The sequence below is a fragment of the Elephas maximus genome, chromosome 15 (assembly GCF_024166365.1).
Source record: "Elephas maximus indicus isolate mEleMax1 chromosome 15, mEleMax1 primary haplotype, whole genome shotgun sequence".
Lineage (NCBI taxonomy): Eukaryota > Metazoa > Chordata > Mammalia > Proboscidea > Elephantidae > Elephas > Elephas maximus.
In genome coordinates, this window is record NC_064833.1 from 41327211 (window position 1) to 41348731 (window position 21521).

The 21521-nt window shown below is 39.5% G+C and overlaps 1 protein-coding gene across 2 annotated transcripts; it reads left to right on the forward strand.

Moving 5' to 3' along the window:
* Positions 1–2509: 2509 nt before the first annotated feature.
* On the forward strand, positions 2510–19384 carry PABPC1 (poly(A) binding protein cytoplasmic 1). Of its 2 annotated transcripts, none has more exons than XM_049854001.1 (15): positions 2510–3198; positions 6206–6399; positions 6608–6723; positions 8896–9035; positions 10608–10702; positions 11035–11172; positions 11369–11464; positions 13801–14073; positions 14280–14370; positions 15627–15737; positions 15821–15975; positions 16525–16609; positions 17211–17341; positions 17939–18032; positions 18925–19384. In XM_049854001.1, exons 1-14 carry the CDS (start codon positions 3006–3008, stop codon positions 18029–18031), a joined length of 1911 nt encoding a protein of 636 aa, XP_049709958.1. In that variant the 5' UTR covers positions 2510–3005; the 3' UTR covers position 18032; positions 18925–19384. The 2 variants fall into 2 exon arrangements, with proteins under 2 accessions (XP_049709958.1, XP_049709959.1); XM_049854002.1 differs by having other exon boundaries at positions 8896–9026.
* The last annotated feature ends 2137 nt before the right edge of the window (positions 19385–21521 follow it).

Below are 21521 nucleotides of genomic sequence, written 5' to 3' on the forward strand. Positions count from 1 at the left end.
GTGACTGGAGATTTCAAATTCACCCTAGAGTCTTTGCCAAACTCTTGCTCTCTTACAAAGCTTTATAGACTTCAGACTATTTTCTTCAACTTTGTTATTTACAATTATGTTCTAGTGAGATCCAACAGAAACTGAACCTTCATCTTCCTCTACTAGAAGTGTATGAAAAATTCCCTGGATAAGCTCAATAAATATGTGTGGTTTTTGTAGTTTTTAACTCTCGGTGTGACAAAATTTCCCAGCTATTGGAAGTATCTCCCTTTATCCTTTTTTACCAAGTATACCCCTTCTCCGCTCAACGGCAGTGGGTTTTTTTTAATACCCCTTCTGTTGTGCCTGTCTGGTTTTTCATATTGTCTCTGCTCTACACATCATGTGCTCTTTTAAACTACAGTAACGGAATTTCCACCCTCTGATTTTTAAGAAGGAGCCCTGGTGGCGCAGTGGTTAAAAGATCGGCTGCTAACCAAAAGTCTGCAGTTTGAAACCACCGGCAGCTCCTTAGAAACCCTATGGGGGAGTTCTACTCTGTCCTATAGGGTTGGATTTTGACTATGTGTCAGAATCGACTTGGTGACAACGGCTTTGGTTTGTATTTTTAAAAAAACAATTTTAGAATGTAACAGAAAATTGTCACAGTCTAATAAAATGCTGGAATTGGATGTTTATTGCACTGATTTTAATGCTTGTATTTATATGGTTACTAGAGAGCTTATCATAAGCCTCTTGAGGACAGGAATTTGTATGTCATCTATCTCCCTATACGTACAGATACATTACTCTCCATTTAGTAGGCATCTAATAGATTGAAGTGATTATTTAGTAACAAATGTGTCTTCCTAATGCAGTTCTAAGTTTTGTTCTTATACCCAATAAAGTACATGAGGTGACATGTTTTTTAAAAATAGTATCCTCCTCCTACTAAGACAGGGGCAAAACAGCACTTACGTGGGATTCTCCTAATTTAAATTTTTATTTAACACATGTGAAGTACCTAGCACACACTTGGTAATATAGTGGGCATGCATTAAGGTTTATCGAATTAAAGAATGAATTGGGCCATCATTTAATTTGAGACTGCTCCCTTAACAATAAAATGAAATTATTATTACTTACCCCACCTCCCACACAGGATTGCTGTCAGGAAAAAATGACAGGATGTTTATGCAAGTGCTTTAAAAACTGTAACGTTACATTACTACTTTAAAGTAGGAATTTGTATGTCGACTTAATGTCATCCTATAACTAATTTTTTTTTATGGCTATCAATTTCAATTTAGTATTCCTAATTCCTACTAAAGCCACAACTACACGAAGTTGTTTTAAACTCTTATAATACTGCGCTGTTTTAGCCTACTCCCAATTTTGCCTGGTAGCGGGTCTGTGGTGCCATGTAAGAGTGACTGAATGAAAATCTCATACTTCGGGAGAAACATTTTTCTCAAGTCCTGTTTGCTACCTCAAAGAAATGCTGTCAGGCAGAAAAAGCACAAATCAATGATTCCAACCTAGCACTGTAAGGTAATTAGTAGCCCTAACTCTCAAAAAAGGAAAGTGGACGAAGACCCCAAAACAACTTTCCCAAATTAAAGCCACTTTGACCAGTAACTGTCCAGTGGAAAGACGGACAGTCCTGGGCTTGGGAACCAGAGGAGCAGGAACCCAAGGACCCTCTCTCCCCCATCCCCGCGCCATAGGAAGCACCGCGGGGCGAGGATGGGTGACCGACGCCTACGACGGTTGGGTCCCCGAGCGGGTGGCCAGGACCCTCGGCCAGTTAGGGTCAGCGAGCGCCGCGGCCGTTGAGGACTCCAGTTCCCAGGAGGCACCGCTTCTAGGGCCGGCGTGCGTGGCGGCGCTGCCCTCTGGGACTCGTAGTGCGGTCCGGGTAGGAGAAAGGAGGAGCACTCCTGGTTCCTCTTATGCACGTTTCGGACACTGGGTCTAGAAGGGATCACGCCAGGCCACCCGTGTCCGGCATCCTTCGGGGTCGGAGGGAAAGGGAGTTGGGCGGGTGGCGACGGGAAGAGGCCCCTGCGGCGACCGCCGCGCACGTGGGGGTGCTTAGCGCCAAGGAACCCGGAAGCTCCGTGCACCGCCCACTGCCGCGGTGACGGGTTAACGCTTCTCCAGGGCGGAGGTGGAGGCGGGTGTGTGGAAGGAGGGGCCATCTCACCAGATTCCGAGAACCGCCCGCGAGCTGGCCCTCCCCTCCCCCACGGGTCCTACGCAGCTAGAGCCCCGCCCCCCGGCCGCGGCGCTTGCGCAGAGACCCCGCCCCGCTCCTCCTCAGACCCACCCCCACACCCGCAGCAGCCGCCGCCGCCACCTTTCCCTTCCTCTGTGCTCTTTCCTCCTCCTGTTTTCTCTTCCCTCCTCCCCTTTGCCTTCTTTTCTCCTCCTCCTCCGGCGCTGACGCTCGCGTAGGGCCCTGGCGTCAGACGCGCGGGGGCGGGGCGAGTGCGGCGGGGGGTATAAGTAGAGGGTGCAGGAGGCGGTGCTTCCCCTTCTCCCCGGCGGTTAGTGCTGAGAGTGCGGAGTGTGTGCTCCGTGCTCGGAACACACATTTATTATTAAAAAAATCCAAAAAAAATATAAAAAAACCTTTTAAAAAACCCAAAAAAAAATTTACAAAAAATCCGCGTCTCCCCCGCCGGAGACTTTTATTTTTTTTTCTTCCTCTTTTATAAAATAACCCGGTGAAGCAGCCGAGACCGACCCGCCCGCCCGCCCGCGGCCCCGCAGCAGCTCCAAGAAGGAACCAAGAGACCGAGGCCTTCCCGCTGCCCGGACCCGACACCGCCACCCTCGCTCCCCAGCCAGCAGCCAGCGGCAGCGGATCGACCCCGTTCTGCGGCCGTTGAGTAGTTTTCGATTCCGGTTGATTTTTGTCCCTCTACGCTTACCCCCGCTCCCATCCCCCCGGCTCCGGCCCCCGGCCCCAGCGCTCGCTCTCCCCTTACGGAAAGGTCGCGGCCTGTGGCCCTGCGGGCAGCCGTGCCGAGATGAATCCCAGCGCCCCCAGCTACCCCATGGCCTCGCTCTACGTGGGGGACCTGCACCCCGACGTGACCGAGGCGATGCTCTATGAGAAGTTCAGCCCGGCCGGGCCCATCCTCTCCATCCGGGTCTGCAGGGACATGATCACCCGCCGCTCTCTGGGCTACGCGTATGTGAACTTCCAGCAGCCGGCGGACGGTGAGAGTCGGGCCCGGCGGGGGGCGGGCTAGGCCGGCGGGCCCGGGGGGAGGGGGCAGGAGGGCTTGTCACCCCCGGGGCTGGCGGAGGGACACTCGGGCTCCGGGACCCCCGGCCCGGACGCACCGCCCGGAGACGTGTTCCCCACGCCCGTGGGAACCCGCGGAGCCGGCAGCCGCTCGCTCTGCCACTTCCTCCTCTGCGACCATTTTCTCGGCCTCAGCGACTCTCAAACTTTAGGGCGATGACGCGCCGGGAAGGGTGGGTGAGATTCGGTCCTCCTCGGCTCTCCTGCCGGTAGCCACGGGGTTCTGGGGCTTCGAGCTCCGACCCCGCTTTTCTGGTAGTAGGGGGAGGCTATCCTACTACCCGGAGCTCTTGCCAGCGACCCGGGAAAGGGAGGAAGTGCAGTTCGGTGCTCGAAAAATACCACGTGTTGAACCCTGTAACCTCGCAGGCCCGAGGCCTGTTCCTGCTACTGGCCCAGTCGCCTGGGGGAGCTACCGGGCCTTAGGATAAAGTTATTCGGTGCTGGGTGGTCGTTCTCCGGTCTCTGTTATATAATTTTTAGTAACTCATCAGCTACTGATGGATTTAGAAAGGTTAATGAAGAATGAAGCGTACACTTGAGGCTTTCCCCCAGAGCTGGCATTTCTTGTGCTTTTAACTGCCAGTGGGAGGAGAGGATGTGGATGAAGACCCCTTTTTGAAGGCCATAGGTTTTTTTAATTCAAATTGCTTAGCTTCATAGTACTGATGATTTGTTCAGTACATCATTTTTTCCCTTCTGAAATAGCTGCTATGGTTTCAAAGAAATTTTCTTTAAAATATTTTCACGAATTTTGGCTCTAAAGTGTTACTTTTACTTGTTCCTGTCATCTGGACTGGACTATATGCTTACCTATAGCATTCAAGTAGTTCAGGTTTTTTGTTGTATTTTTAAAAGTGCTCCAAAATGTCTGTAAATCCTGGAAAAGGTTGCATATAAAATAATGGTGGTTAAATTTTTATTTTGCAATTAAACAACGGTTCACAAAACAAAATTTGGTAAACAGATGAGATTTGTGATCTGATGAGTTGTCAATTTTTTTCTTTATATCTGTATCAGTTGTCTTCCAAAAGTCAGATTAACTTCATTTGATGGCTCGATTTTACATTTTTGTGGAAATGGCCGTACAGATGGAATGTAAACTTCTCTTAAGTTCATTCAGTAGAATTTAGGTTACATTTAATGAACAGCTTTTCACTAGCTGAAGTTAATACTGAGATTTTGGTTAAGCCAGAAGTTGTAACACTGCATTGCAGGTTTTACTGCCCTTTTAGTCTGTAAGTACTAACTCTAAATATTGGTCTATTACAGTTCTTACTAACTCCCAGGCAAGATTTATCACTGAGTCTAAAATTAAATATAAGGCTAGGGCATCCCAATCTGAAGAGTTGGTAGAGAAAACGTGAATAAGTACTAGAAACTAAAATGGTAACTTGAAAGGGTTCTTTCTAAACTTAACTTTTTTTAATCTAAAAAACCATTTTTTAAGTTTCTTAGGATTTGAAAAGTGAAACTTAAGGTTGTCATGGTTACAGTGTACTGTATATGTTATTGGTATGTATCAGTAGACCCAGTATAGTAACTGTTCAAAAGAACATAATATTTTTCCATCTTAAATTTACTTGGTTTCTGTATGTACAATGATCTTTCCAACTTTTTCTTTTTTTGCTTATTTATTGCCTTATTGATGGTGTTATGCAATAGCTTCTGAAAGTGACCAGTTTCCAATTTAATAGGAAGAGATGACTCATTGAAAAGAAGCTCAAGCCAAGTCAGCTAAACCAGGGAAGCTGAGTAGGTGTGGCCAGTTGATAATGAGTTGACAGCTGATTAGTCTGTCCTTTAGAAACTGAAACTTTCATTTATAAAAAGAAGTAGCTGGAAAATTTGTCCTGTCAATAATTTTACAGTTACATTGGCATGGAATTGAGAAAATAAGTTTCAAGACTTTGAATGGGCTATGTATTTCCCCCCTTTTGGGGGATTAACTGTTAGCGTATATAAGGTTATGTTTTTCTACTTAGTTGTTAAAGGTGGAAATAACAGTTTCTTTGGAATTTAAATATTAAACTTTTAGCATTAAAGAAGCGTTTCTTTAATGATACAGATACAAGTTTAATTCACTACGTCATAGACCCAGAAACTGGGGACTGACACTATCCAAAATAATTTGATATATTGTCAGTTAAGTAAATCTGTTATTTTAGATAAAATTAATTTTATAGTTGTAAATTTTGTACGCCAGACGTTGAAATCATTAAATGAATTATGAGTATGCAAACCTGGTATTTTTAAAAGTCTGATCGTTTTGCATCTAAGTATGTCTAACTTTACATTAGGCTTGATTCAAATCTTGCTCTGAACTAGTTACCGTTTTTCTCATTTTACGGGGTTATAGGAAGTTGTGTCATGAATCAGTGAAATTCCTCCCAATAATTCAGGGACTTTTTTATTAACAAAGTGGACTAATTTTTGTATAATGGCAGTGATAAGCAATGAAGTAACAAATTTTGGCAAGTAGTAGGGAAGAAGTTAAAATACTTAAAAATCTACAGGCTACTCTCAGTCTTGGATAGTTTAGATTTGCCTAATGTCATTTACATTGCTTGTTAAGCAGATTGTATATAAAGGGAGAGTATTTTATGTCGACCAGGAACAAAAAAGGTGCTTTTAAGTTAATGGCAATTAACAGAGGAGGTTGTTTAAGGGATATATGAATTATTAGCACTATGTCATCTTTAAGTGTTTGAGAAATTAGGTTTCTTTTGCTGTGTTCTCTTTTTGCATTATACAATTCAAATACAGACTAATAATTGTGGTGCTGAATAGGTCTAACCATCCTGGAGTTTTCGATAAAGGGTAAGAATTAGTGAGGCCATGTGCCCACCCCTCTTAGCTTACAGGATATTAAGTAGAAGTTTTGAAGTAATATTCACTCTGAAAATGTCCTTTCTGCAGCGGAGCGTGCTTTGGACACCATGAATTTTGACGTTATAAAGGGCAAGCCGGTACGCATCATGTGGTCTCAGCGTGATCCATCGCTTCGCAAAAGTGGAGTGGGCAACATATTCATTAAAAATTTGGACAAATCCATTGATAATAAAGCACTGTATGATACATTTTCTGCTTTTGGTAACATCCTCTCATGTAAGGTAAGCAAAAATATGACAGGTAAACACATTAACAGAGTTTAGGAACCTTTATTTTGCTCCTTAAAAGAGTAACAATTGCTCTTTGTTAGTGGATATCTTTATTTCCCAGATATCCAGGGTAGGTGGCTGACAGGTTATCTCTGAACACTGGGAAAATGGTCAGTCAGTAGCAAGTAATGAAAAATAGGTATACATTTTTTTCCCTTAGGTGGTTTGTGATGAAAATGGTTCCAAGGGCTATGGATTTGTACATTTTGAGACGCAAGAAGCAGCTGAAAGAGCTATTGAAAAAATGAATGGAATGCTTCTAAATGACCGTAAAGTGTGAGTGTAGATATTTATTCATACCCTGGATCTGTTTTTAATAGTTCTGTAATTGTGTTTTCTATACATTCTGTGTAAATACAAATAACAGTGAATTAAAGTAATTTGGTCAACATTGAAACCAAAAAGAAGACAGGAGAAAATAGGTAGACAGGGACATAAGCTTTTTCAGAGTAAGTGCGTGGTTCCAGACATGAACTTAATCTTCCTAATTCCTGAGATACTAATTATTAGCCCATTTTGTAGCTGAAGAAACTGAGACATAGAAAGGTTAAAAATAATTAGTCTACATTTACATGCTGGTATGACAGATGAGGGAGCCGTGGTGGCACAGTGGTTAAAGCGCTCAGCTGATAACCGAAAGGTTGGCGGTTTGAACTCACCAGCTGCTCCTCGGGACAAAGACGTGGCAGTCTGCTCCTGTCAAGATTTACAGCCTTGGAGACCATATAGGGCAGTTCTCCTCTATCCTGTAGAGTTGTTATGAGTCAGAATCGATGGCAGTGGGTTGCCTTTTTTTTTATTATTTTTTAATTAAGGATGAGCTGGCATACAAAATCCAGTGGTCTGATTTCAGAGCCCACTCTCTTTACTTGGCCATACTGCTACAATTTATGTTTATTGGTGGATTATAAAGATGAAGTGAAATTAAATCAGAAGCCTTCTGATTAGTCTTTTCTGAAATACTTATTTTTAAAAGCTGCAAGCTTTAAAAATTAGGGCACTGATAAAACCCATATACAAGACTTTCTCCTACAGGTTGTTGAAATACAGATTTTAATGAGCCCAAAGAAATGACAAATATTTTTATTCTCAATGCTAGTGAGGCACATTCAACTGTGAGGTCATACTGTAAAGATCTGAGTTCATGTTATGTAAACTGCAATGACGGCATGCAAATTGGGTTTGGTGGTTCTTAAAAAGTCTACCGCATGCCTCTTAAGGTGTGGTTCTCCTAAATCCCTGTATCAAGTGTGAGAGGTCTGTGCGCGAAGGAGTTGATAATGCACCTGATGTTACCTGGTTAAGTTCTCTCACCCATTGCAGGATTATGAAAACACTTGAAGAACTCATATAGGTCTATAAGAAAAGTAGCAGCTCCTCATTAATGAGTAATGTTAACAAGGGCTAATTTTTAGGGATAGTATGCGTTTATATGAGGGAAATATTAGGCATCAGCATTAGTACTTATAGACGAAAATATTTCATAATTTGCCTGTCAGCAAAACCTTAATGGGGGAAAGAATATCCACCACTGGCAGAGTCCGGATCAGATAAGAACTGATTTATTGCTATTTTGAGTATAAAATGACATAACTTTTGGAATACGGTTTGACTGTATTATGAACAATCCTGGAATTACTTATATTCTCTTTGAACTACTACTAAGATGTTTACAACTCTGTGCTAAGAATGAATACAGAAAGTCTCATGCGCAGAGTTGGATCATTATTTCCAAAAGCAGAAAGTTACAGTGTCCACTGTGGACCCTTACATCCGCTTTGAGAACATTTACAAAATTTAATAACATGGAGAAGTACTATCATACATGGGGAGTGGGGCAATACATAAGGGCATATATTAAAAGTCAGTTTGGGTGGAATAATGGGAAATAGTTTTTTGCTTTTCTCTGTGTGTTAAAATATTCTCTAATGAGATATCCTAATTTTATAGTAGGGTAAAACTACTCAGTTTTTTAAAGATCATTTTGTTGGTAATGCTGCAAAGAAACTCATATCAGGTTGTCGTGTATTAGTACAGAATGCAGAAGTTTTAGTTTCTGTGTTAAGAGATTGTAGACACAATGTGCAAGAGGTACTTTGAAAACCCAACCATGAAAGCTTTTAGGTTTCTTTTTATTGATTGGCATGGTGCACTTGCCTTCCCACTCCTTCGTATTGATAGAGTGAGCTGTTTAAGCCTAGTAGGTTAGCTAGAGGGGAGGGAGAAAAGTGTTTATTAAAAAAAAGTTCCTTTTTCATGGTTGTAGTTAAGAGATTTATTCTTTATGCTTTTATTTTTTCTATTAAGGCCCTATTTCTCTTTTATAGTGTACTTTTTATTAGAGATTCTGAAATTCTCACTAACAGTTAAAAAATAAACCATCAGGCTTAATTAATCTGAACTTCATAAAATAGAACCTGATGTTATGGTCCTTACGTATTTTACTAGATTTGTTGGGCGATTTAAGTCTCGTAAAGAACGAGAAGCAGAACTCGGAGCTCGGGCAAAAGAATTCACCAATGTTTACATCAAGAATTTTGGAGAAGACATGGATGATGAGCGCCTTAAGGATCTCTTTGGCAAGTTTGGTAATGTGTCTGAATTAAATTTTTACACGAAGTTTTGAGTAATTGCTCAACATTAGTTTTGGCTGATACTTTATACTGAAAAAAGCAAATGAGATGACACTTATATGGTACTTATCAAAAATATTTGTGGTTATTTGGATTAAGCTACTGACAGTCCATTTATACTATGGAGTGATTTTTTTTTTTTAGTGATGCATAAATAGAATTCTGTCCAGATTAAATGAAAAGTTGATAGAATTGGATTAGCACAGTAAGGTGTGACTCAGTTTTTCTGTTTTTAAAATACATAGTCCTGGGTTTATGTGCCTATAGCCCCTTCTTGGGGCATGCATTTGACACAGCCAGCTTAGGTGGGAGTGCAGTTTTTAGTTACGGGATAGTAAAGGCTGGCCAGCTGTAGAATGTTTGGCCAGATCCGGCATTGTGTTGGAGCAGTTTGATGCTTTTCATAGACAACCAGAGATTCAGAGTTTCCCATGGTAACTCTTTGGGATGGCTCCCTGAATCCATTCTTAAAAGACCTTTCCTTTCATTTTAAAGTCACTTCATTAAACTTGAACTTAATGAAGTTTAACCAGTCTCACTTTAGGTAGTGGTGTAACAGATCAGTAGATGAACTTTTAATTGTACATTTGCAGATGTGTTGCTTAACTCTGTCCTTTGCGTGCTTTCCTTTTGTTGAACTTAGAAGTGGCTTGCTCTCTCTTTTTTTTTTTTAAGTATGCCAAATGAGTTTCTAAATTAGGATGGGTTAGAAGAGATAAAGTATTGGGAAATTAATACTTTTTATTGCCAAGCTAGCGTGCCACATTGAACCCTCTAGTCCTTGAGTAAAAAACTAGTTTTGCTCACAGAATAAACCATTTAAGATGTGAAAAATCAGCGACATCATTTCTCAGGTCTTACCCAAATTCTCTTCATTAACTGTCTTTGGCTATTTTATCTGTTTTGTTTTTCAATCTGAATTGGAAGTGCATCTTCCAAATTCTCTGTAACCAGAAAGTAACTTTTTATGCCCCACCCACCTGAGATACCACCCACTTCAGTTAACATTGTCCCTTCTACTTGAGCTGGCAGAGAATATATTGTCTTTAGGAACTTGCCTCCTGGAGGTGATTTCTGCTGTGTCTTCACAAAGGATGAAATCGTATATTCTCTCTACTCCCTGAAAATCAGGTGGGCCAAAGCCTAAGAAATCACTGTTTAATTCTGATGTCAAGAAAATCAAATTATTGGCTGAAAAAATATAAGTCTGTTTTTGTACTAATGCTGAGAATAAAACTTCATCCTTGTCCTCTAGCTAAAATGTAACCTCCTTAAACGGAGGACTCTTTCAGGGAATAGAGGGTATTTACTTAGCTTCTTAGTTAGAGGTAAAGGGTCTTGGAAGAGAGTAGTATATGTTTGCAGGGAGGTGGGTTAGAGGAGGAATCAATTTCTGGAGTCTTGGAAAGTGTCTTTTAAATCTCTGTTTTTAGTATTTCATGGTATTTGTTTTTGTCTGTTGATGTTTGAAGTGTTAATATAAATGTTGTCTGGAATATCTTAATCACTTGAAAATATTTTTTTCAGGACCTGCCTTAAGTGTGAAAGTAATGACTGACGAAAGTGGAAAATCCAAAGGTTTTGGATTTGTAAGCTTTGAGAGGCATGAAGATGCACAGAAAGTAAGATTTAAATATACTAATTAAAGGCAGTTTTTGTGGTTTTCTGTATTCTGTTTTAAGAAGGTGGGGGTTAAAGTTAGTTGCCCTTATATTGAAATAAAAAGCACACTAATGGCTATTATATGTTCTCATATCATTTTAAATTACTTGTATTTTATGCATTACTGTTGGGTATAAATTGGTAACATAGATTTTCTTGAAACCTTGAAGTTTAGTTTTTGGGATAGGACTGCCCTAAACCTTTGTAATTTAACAAGTCTTCTTTATTGTTTAAAAAAAAAAAAAAATGAATAAATCTCACAAATAAATGATTAAAATTTTGTGACTTTAAGGCTGTGGATGAGATGAATGGAAAGGAGCTCAATGGGAAACAAATTTATGTTGGTCGAGCTCAGAAAAAAGTGGAACGACAGACGGAACTTAAGCGCAAATTCGAACAGATGAAGCAAGACAGGATCACCAGATACCAGGTTCGTTTTTAATTGATCAAGCAAAATAAGACAGGGATGAGGAAACCTATTTTACGTTCATTTCAGTTATTACCAAGTAACTGGAAAGTTTGAAAGGGGAAAGGAGAAGAAACATGGGGTAAATAATAGAACGTGTGCTTAAGTACCACTGTGGTTTTCTTTTTCCCTTTTTTACAGTTTTCTTTTCTCGTTTTAGGGTGTTAACTTATATGTGAAAAATCTTGATGACGGTATTGATGATGAACGTCTCCGCAAAGAGTTTTCTCCATTTGGTACAATCACTAGCGCAAAGGTAAAAGCACATGGTTTTCAAAGTATGGTGCTTTGTTTTTTCTTCCAGGAAAACATCACATCTTTAAAGCATTTTCCTGGAAATCAAGTTTTTGCTTCATTTCTTTAACAATTTACATTCAAACTTGAAGTGCCTGTTGTAGCCCAGTGGCAGTTTTGCAGATGGCAAATTCTGAATTCTGTCTCAGGGTGTCTGATGATCGTAACGCAGCATGCCATGGTCTTGTTAAACTAGATTATTTTACTGGTTAGAGAAGGCAGCTTTTAGGGAACTGTAATTGTTACTGTGATTTGATCTATACGTTCATATTACACAATTCATTCTGTGTAGTCAAACTTTCAAAGCACTCTTAATAGTGAAGAGACAGATGATATTTTTCTTTTGCTTAAGTAAAAAAATGACTAATGCAGCACTAGACTCTTCTAGGCTAAATTCTGAAATTTTGATTTAAGAAATCCTACTCTGGGTATATTTGATATGCTGTTCATTGTCCAAGAATCCTGCACGCAAAGCTCTGTGCATGTATGTTTCGGGGGGAGGGAGGTCTCAACACAAGAAAGGTTAAAACTTGGGGTTTTGGAGTGGGCTCGTGGACAGTCGTTGAACTCAGCTTTTCCTGGCAGCCCCAGTGACCAAAGAAGCATCTGTGATGTGTGCCTGGCCCCAGTAACCCATGACTGATGGGTTCGAACCACTAACTTTTCAGTTAGCAGCCGAGCATTTAACCGCTGCACCACCAGGGCTGCTTTGTATGTTTGGAGTATGATAGAATTTACTCTTGAGCGTCTTCATCTTCAGTGTTTCTTGAAAATTGCAAATTGGCTTATTTCAAATGTGGGAAGTAAGCATGCTTTTTAAAGGAGAATATTTATTAAATCCTATTTTTAAAGTCCTTTGTAGATCATAATATTGTTGGTAGGAAAGTTAAAAAGCTGTCGAGAATTTATTCCGGAGGAGGTGGTTATTAGCAGTGACACTTGGCTGGAAAAACGTATTTATCAAAGAAGACAGAATGGTGAAAGGTGACCCTTTGCTCCTCATTTCCAGTCTCCAGTGGGAGCTGTTGCTGTTGCTTCTAGAAAGTGGTATCCTACCATGCATATTCTGTAATTTGCCTTTTCAGTTAATAGTAGATCTGGATCTGTATTTCACACATTTTCTCTTGTCTTGAGGACAGAATGTTCATGGTGTTAGATGTACCATAATGTTTTTTTTTTTTTTTTTATCATACTAGTATTGATGAAAACATTTGGGTAGTTTTGGAAGTTTCTATTGTTTTATTAGAAACATTGCTCTAATAAACATCCTTATTCTCATGTATTTTTCCACACAATTGCCATTGTTCCTAAATTTCTAGAATTGTAATTGCTGGTTGGGGGAGGGTATGTTTTCAAAATCGGTATGGCCAAATTGTCCGAAAAGACTGAACAAATTTCCCAGTAGGAAGTGGTATTTTGTCTGTAAAAAAAATTTTTTTTTTTTACTGTAATGATGTGATTTCATGTATTTAACTAGCCAGCTTATGCCTAATCTTTGCATGTTTTTGTATTGGGTTGTTTGTTTTCCTGGTAATTTAGGGAACATTTTCAAGTCAGCCTTTTGTGTTATATTACACGTTACTATGTCTTGGTTTGTCACTTACAATGTTGGGATTTTGTATCATATTAGGAAGATTTTCTCTGTTTTTGCATCTTTATATTCAGATACAAAATCTATCTGGCAGATTGATTTTTCGATGTGGTATGAATATTACCATGTATACTGTAGGGCCAGTTTGGAGTTTTTCTCTCCATTACATTTTAAAATTTCTTGAACCCATTTTAAAAGCTTCATCCTGAGGTGCTTACACCTCAATATTTATGATTCCTCTGGTCTTGAAGGTGAAAGCGAAACTTTATTTTAAAAAGTGGCTCTTTAGTTAGAAGATTTAACTACTTGTTTCTCAAAAGAACAGTAAGATACAATTTGACTTGCTAGAATAGCCAGACTTTAATTGTGGATGTTTCTAGTGGTGTCAAAAAGTCAACTAGAACATTGTTAATGTGTTTAGGTAGTGTTAATATTGAAAATCCAGGTTGCTGGTGTGCCTCCATCCCTTAGCTTCCTTCGGCTGTCTCCTCCTTGGCTAGGACACTGCATTGGTGTGGCTTCCCCCTCGTATTTGTGTACTTAGGGAAAATTGTGAATCAGAGAGGGGGGATACAAGATAATGAAAGCATCAACAGGGTTTATTCACTTAATTCAGTGACTAGAATTGACTCTAACCGATAATGCTTTCCTTTTGGTGCCCCGTTCTACCATCCCATTAACCTTGCTTATTTTTTTCCTTTCGATAGGTTATGATGGAGGGCGGTCGCAGCAAAGGTTTTGGTTTTGTATGTTTCTCCTCCCCAGAAGAAGCCACTAAAGCAGTTACAGAAATGAATGGTAGAATCGTGGCCACCAAGCCGTTGTACGTAGCTTTAGCTCAGCGCAAAGAAGAGCGCCAGGCTCACCTCACTAACCAGTATATGCAGAGAATGGCAAGTGTGAGAGCTGTGCCCAACCCCGTAATCAACCCCTACCAGCCAGCACCTCCTTCAGGTTACTTCATGGCAGCTATCCCACAGGTAGGTTTTAGAGAACAGGAACCTTAGGGTTTAAGTTTTCATATGTGGTTATTTTTAGTACTTTGTGCCTCAAAATAGTCATAACACTAAGAAACATGTGAGTTATGATTGATGTGAAGATCTAGTAGATGTTTTAAGAGTACTATATAGCTAGTTGCCTTCTTTGCTTTTTCTCTTTAGCTGATATGTTTGATTTCTTTCTACAGACTCAGAACCGTGCTGCATACTATCCTCCTAGCCAAATTGCTCAATTAAGACCAAGTCCTCGCTGGACTGCTCAGGGTGCCAGACCTCATCGTAAGCCTTTATTTTTATTTTAATTGAGGTTGTGGATTATTTGGATTAAAAATATAAATGAAGCAAATCAGTTGATAATGTTCTATTTTCATGGTGTATTCATTTTTGGTTTTTCTAATTTATGGCTACGGGTGTTTTATTGGGATCCCAGCATTTTCTTTAAATCACTCAAAACGCTCTGCCATTCCTGTCTTACTGAGGTAGAAATGTCCGCTTGTTTGATTTTCCTGTATGAAATTTTTGGAAATGGATCCAACTTTTAATTTCACGTTTGTTTAGACAAATGTTTCAGAAGATCTTGTTCCATCTAACCGTGAGTGAGGATCAGTCCTGGCATCTGAGGCCTTGCCCTGTGGACCAGTGCTGTATCATTGGAGAAGCACTTGGGGGATGTGTTCATGTAGTCTTATTTCGGATACTAATAAGTTCTGTTCCTGTAGGAATTCATATTTTTATTTACTGATGCTAAAATGAGACTTAGCTTTTTAAAAAATTGATCTTGCTACCTACAGTAGTTCTGTGAAGTCACTGTGAGCCCTGAATTAGTGAATGAATATGGGATCATTGCTCTTAGGGAAAATAGAGGGTTAGGTTCCTGCGAGCATCTGGGTCACATTTTTGTCAGCCCATCAATACTTAACCTTGTTTTTTGTGGGTTTCTGTTTAAAGACACTTTGCATAATATGTACCTTTCTTAATATATATTGTCGGTTTATTAACATTGAACTAACAGCCAATAGCATAATTCATGCCTTAGTGGAGTTTATGTAACAACATGTATTTTCTCTGTAAGGTACATCGTAGCCTTCTTGTATTTATAAGACAGTAGTGTTCAGTGCTGTGCTTGGGGGTCATTTTAAACTGCAAAATCACTACTAAAAAACACAGAAATGCAGAAAGCATGACACTAAATAGACTGCAAAAAGACACTTGTTCATAGTATGGAATGAAACAAGAAGGCAGTGTTGTCTTGTTAGATCACAGCTGGGAACGTGCATGTCAGGCAGCTCACATTCTTCCATCATTCTGCGCCTGTGCGTGAATGACCACAAAGGTGCTGCAAATACTGATTTGGAGGTTACAAATAAATTTTAGCAAGTAGATTTGAAAATAAGAAATCTGCCAATAATGACACTCGACTGTATGCTTGGTCACTTTTAGCCTTTTGTGCTAATCGTGGCTTTAAAAGGGCAGCATAAACACTTCGAGTCAGTTACCATAACCCAGTTAATGTATGTTTTTGTCTTTAAATGCAGCATTCCAAAATATGCCCGGTGCTATCCGCCCAGCTGCTCCTAGACCACCATTTAGTACTATGAGACCAGCTTCTTCACAAGTTCCACGAGTCATGTCAACACAACGTGTTGGTGAGTCTTAACCCTTCCTGTAAAGATTGATCTGCAATTTGAAATAGCAAGGTGAAAAATGCACGAATGTTTTTATTTTTTAGCTAACACATCAACACAGACCATGGGTCCCCGGCCTGCAGCAGCTGCTGCCGCAGCTACCCCTGCTGTCCGCACTGTTCCCCAGTACAAATACGCCGCGGGAGTTCGCAATCCTCAGCAGCACCTTAATGCACAGCCCCAAGTCACCATGCAGCAGGTGGGGATTTCAGGACTTCTTTATAAAAATGGCAGCCTTTGCTTGACGTTAGAGATACTGAAGGCATGACATGAGAGCTGAAGTTATTGAAAACATCTTGCTAATTGATGTGCCATTAATTGATAGTACGTAAAAGTGTCTTACATGTCTTATACTGTAGAAGTTAGACAAGCACCCAGCAGTCTCCAAACTGAATTATTTGTGTGGTTTGAGAGTTTGGTTTGGCAGTCATAAGGAAGAAAGGATGAAATAAAGTTTAATTTGTCTGGGAGATTTGCCTTACCTGTTGTTTTGACCCTGGGACCAAAACTGATAATCATAATAGAAGCATGGTTTTACAAAATTCTTTAGGTAAAAAAGAAAATGGAAATGATAGCCAGTATGGTTTTGCTGCTTGAGCATATAAGTATTAATAACTACCTGAAGAATTATTCAGCTTCTTTTCACAGTTATCACAGTATCCACTTTGGTGATTTTCCAGTGATAACTGTCTGCCCCTGCTATTACTCCTGTACTTTAAGCTTATGGATTTTCCTATTTTATGTCTAGCCTGCTGTTCATGTACAAGGTCAGGAACCTTTGACTGCTTCCATGTTGGCATCTGCCCCTCCTCAAGAGCAAAAGCAAATGTTGGGTAAGTAGCTAAGTCCTACCTAGTCAGTTACAAAGAGACTAGAAAGATTATTTACACATCTTTTGCTGCCTAATAATGATAGGGCAGTGGGATTGGTCTGAATTGGCATGAGTGATTATAATGGTACAGTTTCTCTGTCTAAATGTAATGAAAAGGAGCCCTGGTGGCACAGCAGTTAAGTGAAAGGTCGGCAGTTTAAGCCCACCTAGCCCTTCTGTGGGAGAAAGACTTGCTGATTTACTCCCGTGAAGGTAACAGCTAGAAAACACTAGCGGACAGTCCTGCTGTTGTGTCACTTAGGAAGAGGAAATTTGAAACAAACGAGAAGACAGCTTTGGCTTAGACTGAACACAGACTTGACAGGCTAATAGTAACATTGCTTAATTTCATTTTGGCAAACTGATTCTGCCAAAGAATAATTACCTTGTAGGGAAGTGTAGCTCTGTTTTATAACCAGTTTCCCAGGAAAGACATGTTGAATTGGTGGATTGTTTAAGCATATATATGCTCTGTACAAAATAGGTTCTTAAACCCAGTTTAATATGTTAAGTGCCTTTTTTTTTTTTTTTTTTGATTGGTGTCTGACTGTTTTTGTTCCTAGGTGAACGGCTGTTTCCTCTTATTCAAGCCATGCACCCTACTCTTGCTGGTAAAATCACTGGCATGTTGTTGGAGATTGATAATTCAGAACTTCTTCATATGCTTGAGTCTCCGGAGTCTCTTCGTTCTAAGGTGATTTAAATTTATCATTTAGCTAACTGCCTTTTATTTCAGGGCTTTTTTTTTTTTGTAGGAGCTTAATTTTATAGAACATTTACATTGTGCTTTCTACAAGCATTGCGCAGTTTCAAGAGCTTTATAAATATTATACATCCTAATAATAGCTGTATGGTGCTCATACCCCATTATATAGAAGGGGGACCTAAAGCATAGAGAGATTGAGTGATTGGCCCAGTGCTCACACAACTAGTGATTGTCAGAGCCTGAATTCAAACCCAGGTAGTCTAGATTGAGTGCCCCTGCTCTTTTAACTGCTGCTGCTTTCTCTATTAGAGAAAGATAGAGCTGTTCGGTTTTTTTGTTTGTTTCTTTCTGTTTTAATGAGTAGTGGGCAAAATGTTAATTTGCAGGGAGGTTCCTAATTCTAGAACAGTGGTAAAATAAAACCCCAAGGGGCGTGGATATACCAGTAGTTGGAATGTGTTTTGGTAATTGTTTCCACTTTAATCTGAGGAAAGGAATTTGTTGTCTATCAGAAACTCTATTTTTGTTATTCTTTTTCTGAGCTGTTTTGGATTCTCACCCCCCCCCCCCTACAATTTTTTTTAGGTTGATGAAGCTGTAGCTGTACTACAAGCCCACCAAGCTAAAGAGGCTGCCCAGAAAGCAGTTAACAGTGCCACTGGTGTTCCAACTGTTTAAAGTGAGTTTTCCCCCCTGTGGTATATTTTATGCTTATTTTCTTAATCTTTAATAATATTTTAAAACATACACAACAGAATTCATTTTACCATTAATTCAAAAATCTTGCTAGTTTTTAAAAGGGAAATAGAAATATAACCAGTAATCAGTTGCCATCAAGTTGGTTCTAATTCATGGTGACCCCATGTGCATCAGAGTAGAACTGTGTTCACAGAGTTTTCAATGGCTGATTTTTTGGAAGTAGATCTCCAGGACTTTCTTCCAAGGTACCTCTGGGTGGACTTGAACCGCCAGCCCTTTGGTTAGCAGCCAAGTGTGTTAACCATTTGCACCACCCAGGGACTTTTTTTTAGAGAGAAGTAGAAATAAAGAGGAAATGAAAAGGAATTGGATCTGTTGGAACTACTCTACTCAGCCGTAGACAGTATGTAAACAGAAGGGTGTGGCTACCTCCCAATAGAACTTAATTTACAAAACAGGCAGCTGACTGAATTGACCAGGCCTTTAAAATTACTTCTGTCACATGCCAGTATTCGTCTTCAAGCAGTCAGGCTTGATTTGTGATGTTCAGATTTTTCCCAGATCTGACATTCAGAAAAATACGTACAGGATAGTTGATCGCCTTTAGCATAGTTTTCAAACCTTTGGCTTTGAACTTAACCTGTGGTGGCATTTCCCAAACTGTTCCTCTAGCTATATACATGTTTGGTGGCAAAAAAGATAACTAATTGGTCTAAAGTTTCTAAATACTTTGAATGTGTAAGAGGGGAACTATAATATGCAGTGTTTCCCGGAGTTATTTGACAGTTTGGGAAATGGTGCCTATAGCATGGGAGATTAGTAGAAAAACTTAATTTTTTTATTTTTATTTTTATTTTGTTTTACATTTACAGATGATCAGGGACCACGAAAAGAAACTCGTGCTTCACCGAAGAAAAATACCTAAACATCGAAAAACTTAAATATTGTGGAAAAAAAACATTGCAAAATATAAAATAAATAAAAAAAAAAAAAGGAAAGGAAACTTTGAACCTTATGTACCGAGCAAATGCCAGGTCTAGCAGACAAATGCTAGTCCTAGATTACTTATTCATTTAAAAACAACAAAAAACAAAAAAAAGGAAAAAAAAATAGTAAAATATAAAAACAAATTAATGTTTTATAGACCTTGGGAAAAAGAATTTTCAGCAAAGTACAAAAATTTAAAGCATTCCTTTCTTTAATTTTGTAATTCTTTACTGTGGAATAGCTCAGAATGTCACTTCTGTTTTAGATGACAGAATTGATGACTGAGCAAGGAAACGTAATTTGGATTATAAAATTCTTGCTTTAATAAAAATTCCTTAAACCATGCCCATGATGTTATGCTTTTTTATTAATTTTATTTATATTGGCTTTTGAAAACAGGTAATTTATGGTGCTGAGTTGGAATTAGCTGGTATAAGCATCTCTTTCATGAAAAATGTACTATTAAGATTCAAGGGTGGCTTGGTTTTATGCAAGAGGCACAAGTCAGTTGCTCTTGAATTTTATAAATTTTCCATATAGAATTCTGGAACCCAAAGGTACATTTATTGAATGATCTTAACGTTTCCTGTACAAAACAGAGATGCCCATCAGCTTTTGAAACTATGCACTTGATTGTGAATCGGAACCAGCTCGATGGCAGCTAACAACAATGACTTGAAGATTATAGGTTAGAAGATGACTCAGTTTATTTGTTGGAGAGAGAAGTGGATAATATTTGGTCTTTGGGATAATTGTGTTAAATGTCAAAAAGAGGAATACCTTTAAGCCTTATTTGAGAAAGGTCTATTAATATTGAGAGTTATGGTGGTTGAAGATTGTGATTTCATCTCCTACTCTAATACCTTCTCACCCAAAGTACTTGTTAAAAATTGAGAGCTTTTACCTTCCAGCGGTTGGACTTAGAACTGGGCAAGGACCCAGAACGTCTGCATTAAGCAAGTATCCCCGACGATTCAAATGCACTTTTGAGAGAATGTTCTAATTTTAGTCATAGCCTCTATTCCATTCCCTACTGTTGCCAGAGTTAGCTTTCTAAATTGTACACCTTGTCATCTCATTACTATGTTAGAAACAGCTCTGTTGCCTTTATGATAAATTCACACTCTTGAACCTGATATATTAGGTTCTTCAGTGGCTGAACCTTGGCTTGTGACAGTGACAGCCTTTGCTTCTTAAATCCTTAGGCTCCTGTGCCTGGATTGCTTTTCACTTCGGCTTCCTCTTTTTCCAACTCAAGATTTGACTGAAATACCTTCAAACCCTGCTCTCTGTCCTGTGGCTTGTCAGTAGTCCCCGACGTACTGAAGTGCTAGAGTTGTGATGAACTGCATTTAATGACTGTTTTTTTTTTTTTTTTTGGTACATCTTAGTAATATGTACTACACAACTTTGCAGTGCGTAATTTGCTGATGTCATCTGTAAGTTTATAATATTTCCAACCCCCCAAAACAAGTATCGGATTTATATAGATACTGATATCAAAAGGCAATAATAAAACTTTAAAAAAAAATGAGATGCTCTACTTACGTTAAAACCATCAGAACCAACTTAACGATGGAGTTGTCAGAACAGAACACCATCGTAAGTTGGGGTTTTTTGTATTTTACACGACCATCCAAAAACCTAGTGCCGTCAAGTTGATTCTGACTCATCGACCCTATAGGACAGGGTAGAACTGCCCATTAGAGTTTCCAAGGAGCGCCTGGTGGATTTGAACTGCCAGCACTTTGGTTAGCATCCGTAGTACTTAACCACTACACCACCAGGGTTTCCTACATGACCATAGACCTACCCTTTAAGGAGCTGATGGTTAAGTGAGACAGTTTCTCAGAGTTTCAATGAAAAATGGTTGTTTCTTGAATGTCTAGGAAGACAAATAAGTAACACCTTAGAATTTTAGTACAAAATTGTTCAAATTGGAGGTTTTAAAGGAGCAGTCTTTGGTTTGAAGCACTAGAAGCTGTATCTGTAAAGTTCCCCCATTGTAAAACTATTATTTCAAAATAATGTTGCAGATAGGATTTGTAGACATTAGCTTTACATGTTGGGTAGTTGTAATTCTGTATTGTGTGGCATGAAGGTAAATCATATCCACCAGATGTGTAATGGCTAATTGGAAACTGCTTTTCCAACCTACAATCTTTTCTCCATTTCAACACGTATACCAAGAGTTGCATAGGTAGTGCGTGTTGTTTACACCTTTGAGTCCACACCTTTCTCTCCACTCAAAATAATGGCCCACAAGTGAGTGACACGAATTTCTTTTTTTTTAATTTTTATTGTGTATTAAGTGAAAGTTTACGAATCAAGTCTTTTCATACAAAAGTTTATATACACTGTGCTGTATACTCCTAGTTGTTCTTCCCCTAATGAGACAGCACACTCCTCTCCACCCTGTATTGGCGAGTCCATTCAGCCAGCTCCTGTCCTCCTCTGGCTTATCTCTCCTCCAGACAGGAGC

Excerpts from the sequence above, each read along its gene's own strand:
- PABPC1 (XM_049854001.1), top strand. The coding sequence starts at position 3,006 with ATGAATCCCAGCGCCCCCAGCTACCCCATGGCCTCGCTCTACGTGGGG. Across the intron at positions 10,703-11,034 it reads GGCATGAAGATGCACAGAAA|GCTGTGGATGAGATGAATGG; the intron begins GTAAGATTTAAA and ends TGTGACTTTAAG. Across the intron at positions 14,074-14,279 it reads TCATGGCAGCTATCCCACAG|ACTCAGAACCGTGCTGCATA; the intron begins GTAGGTTTTAGA and ends TTCTTTCTACAG.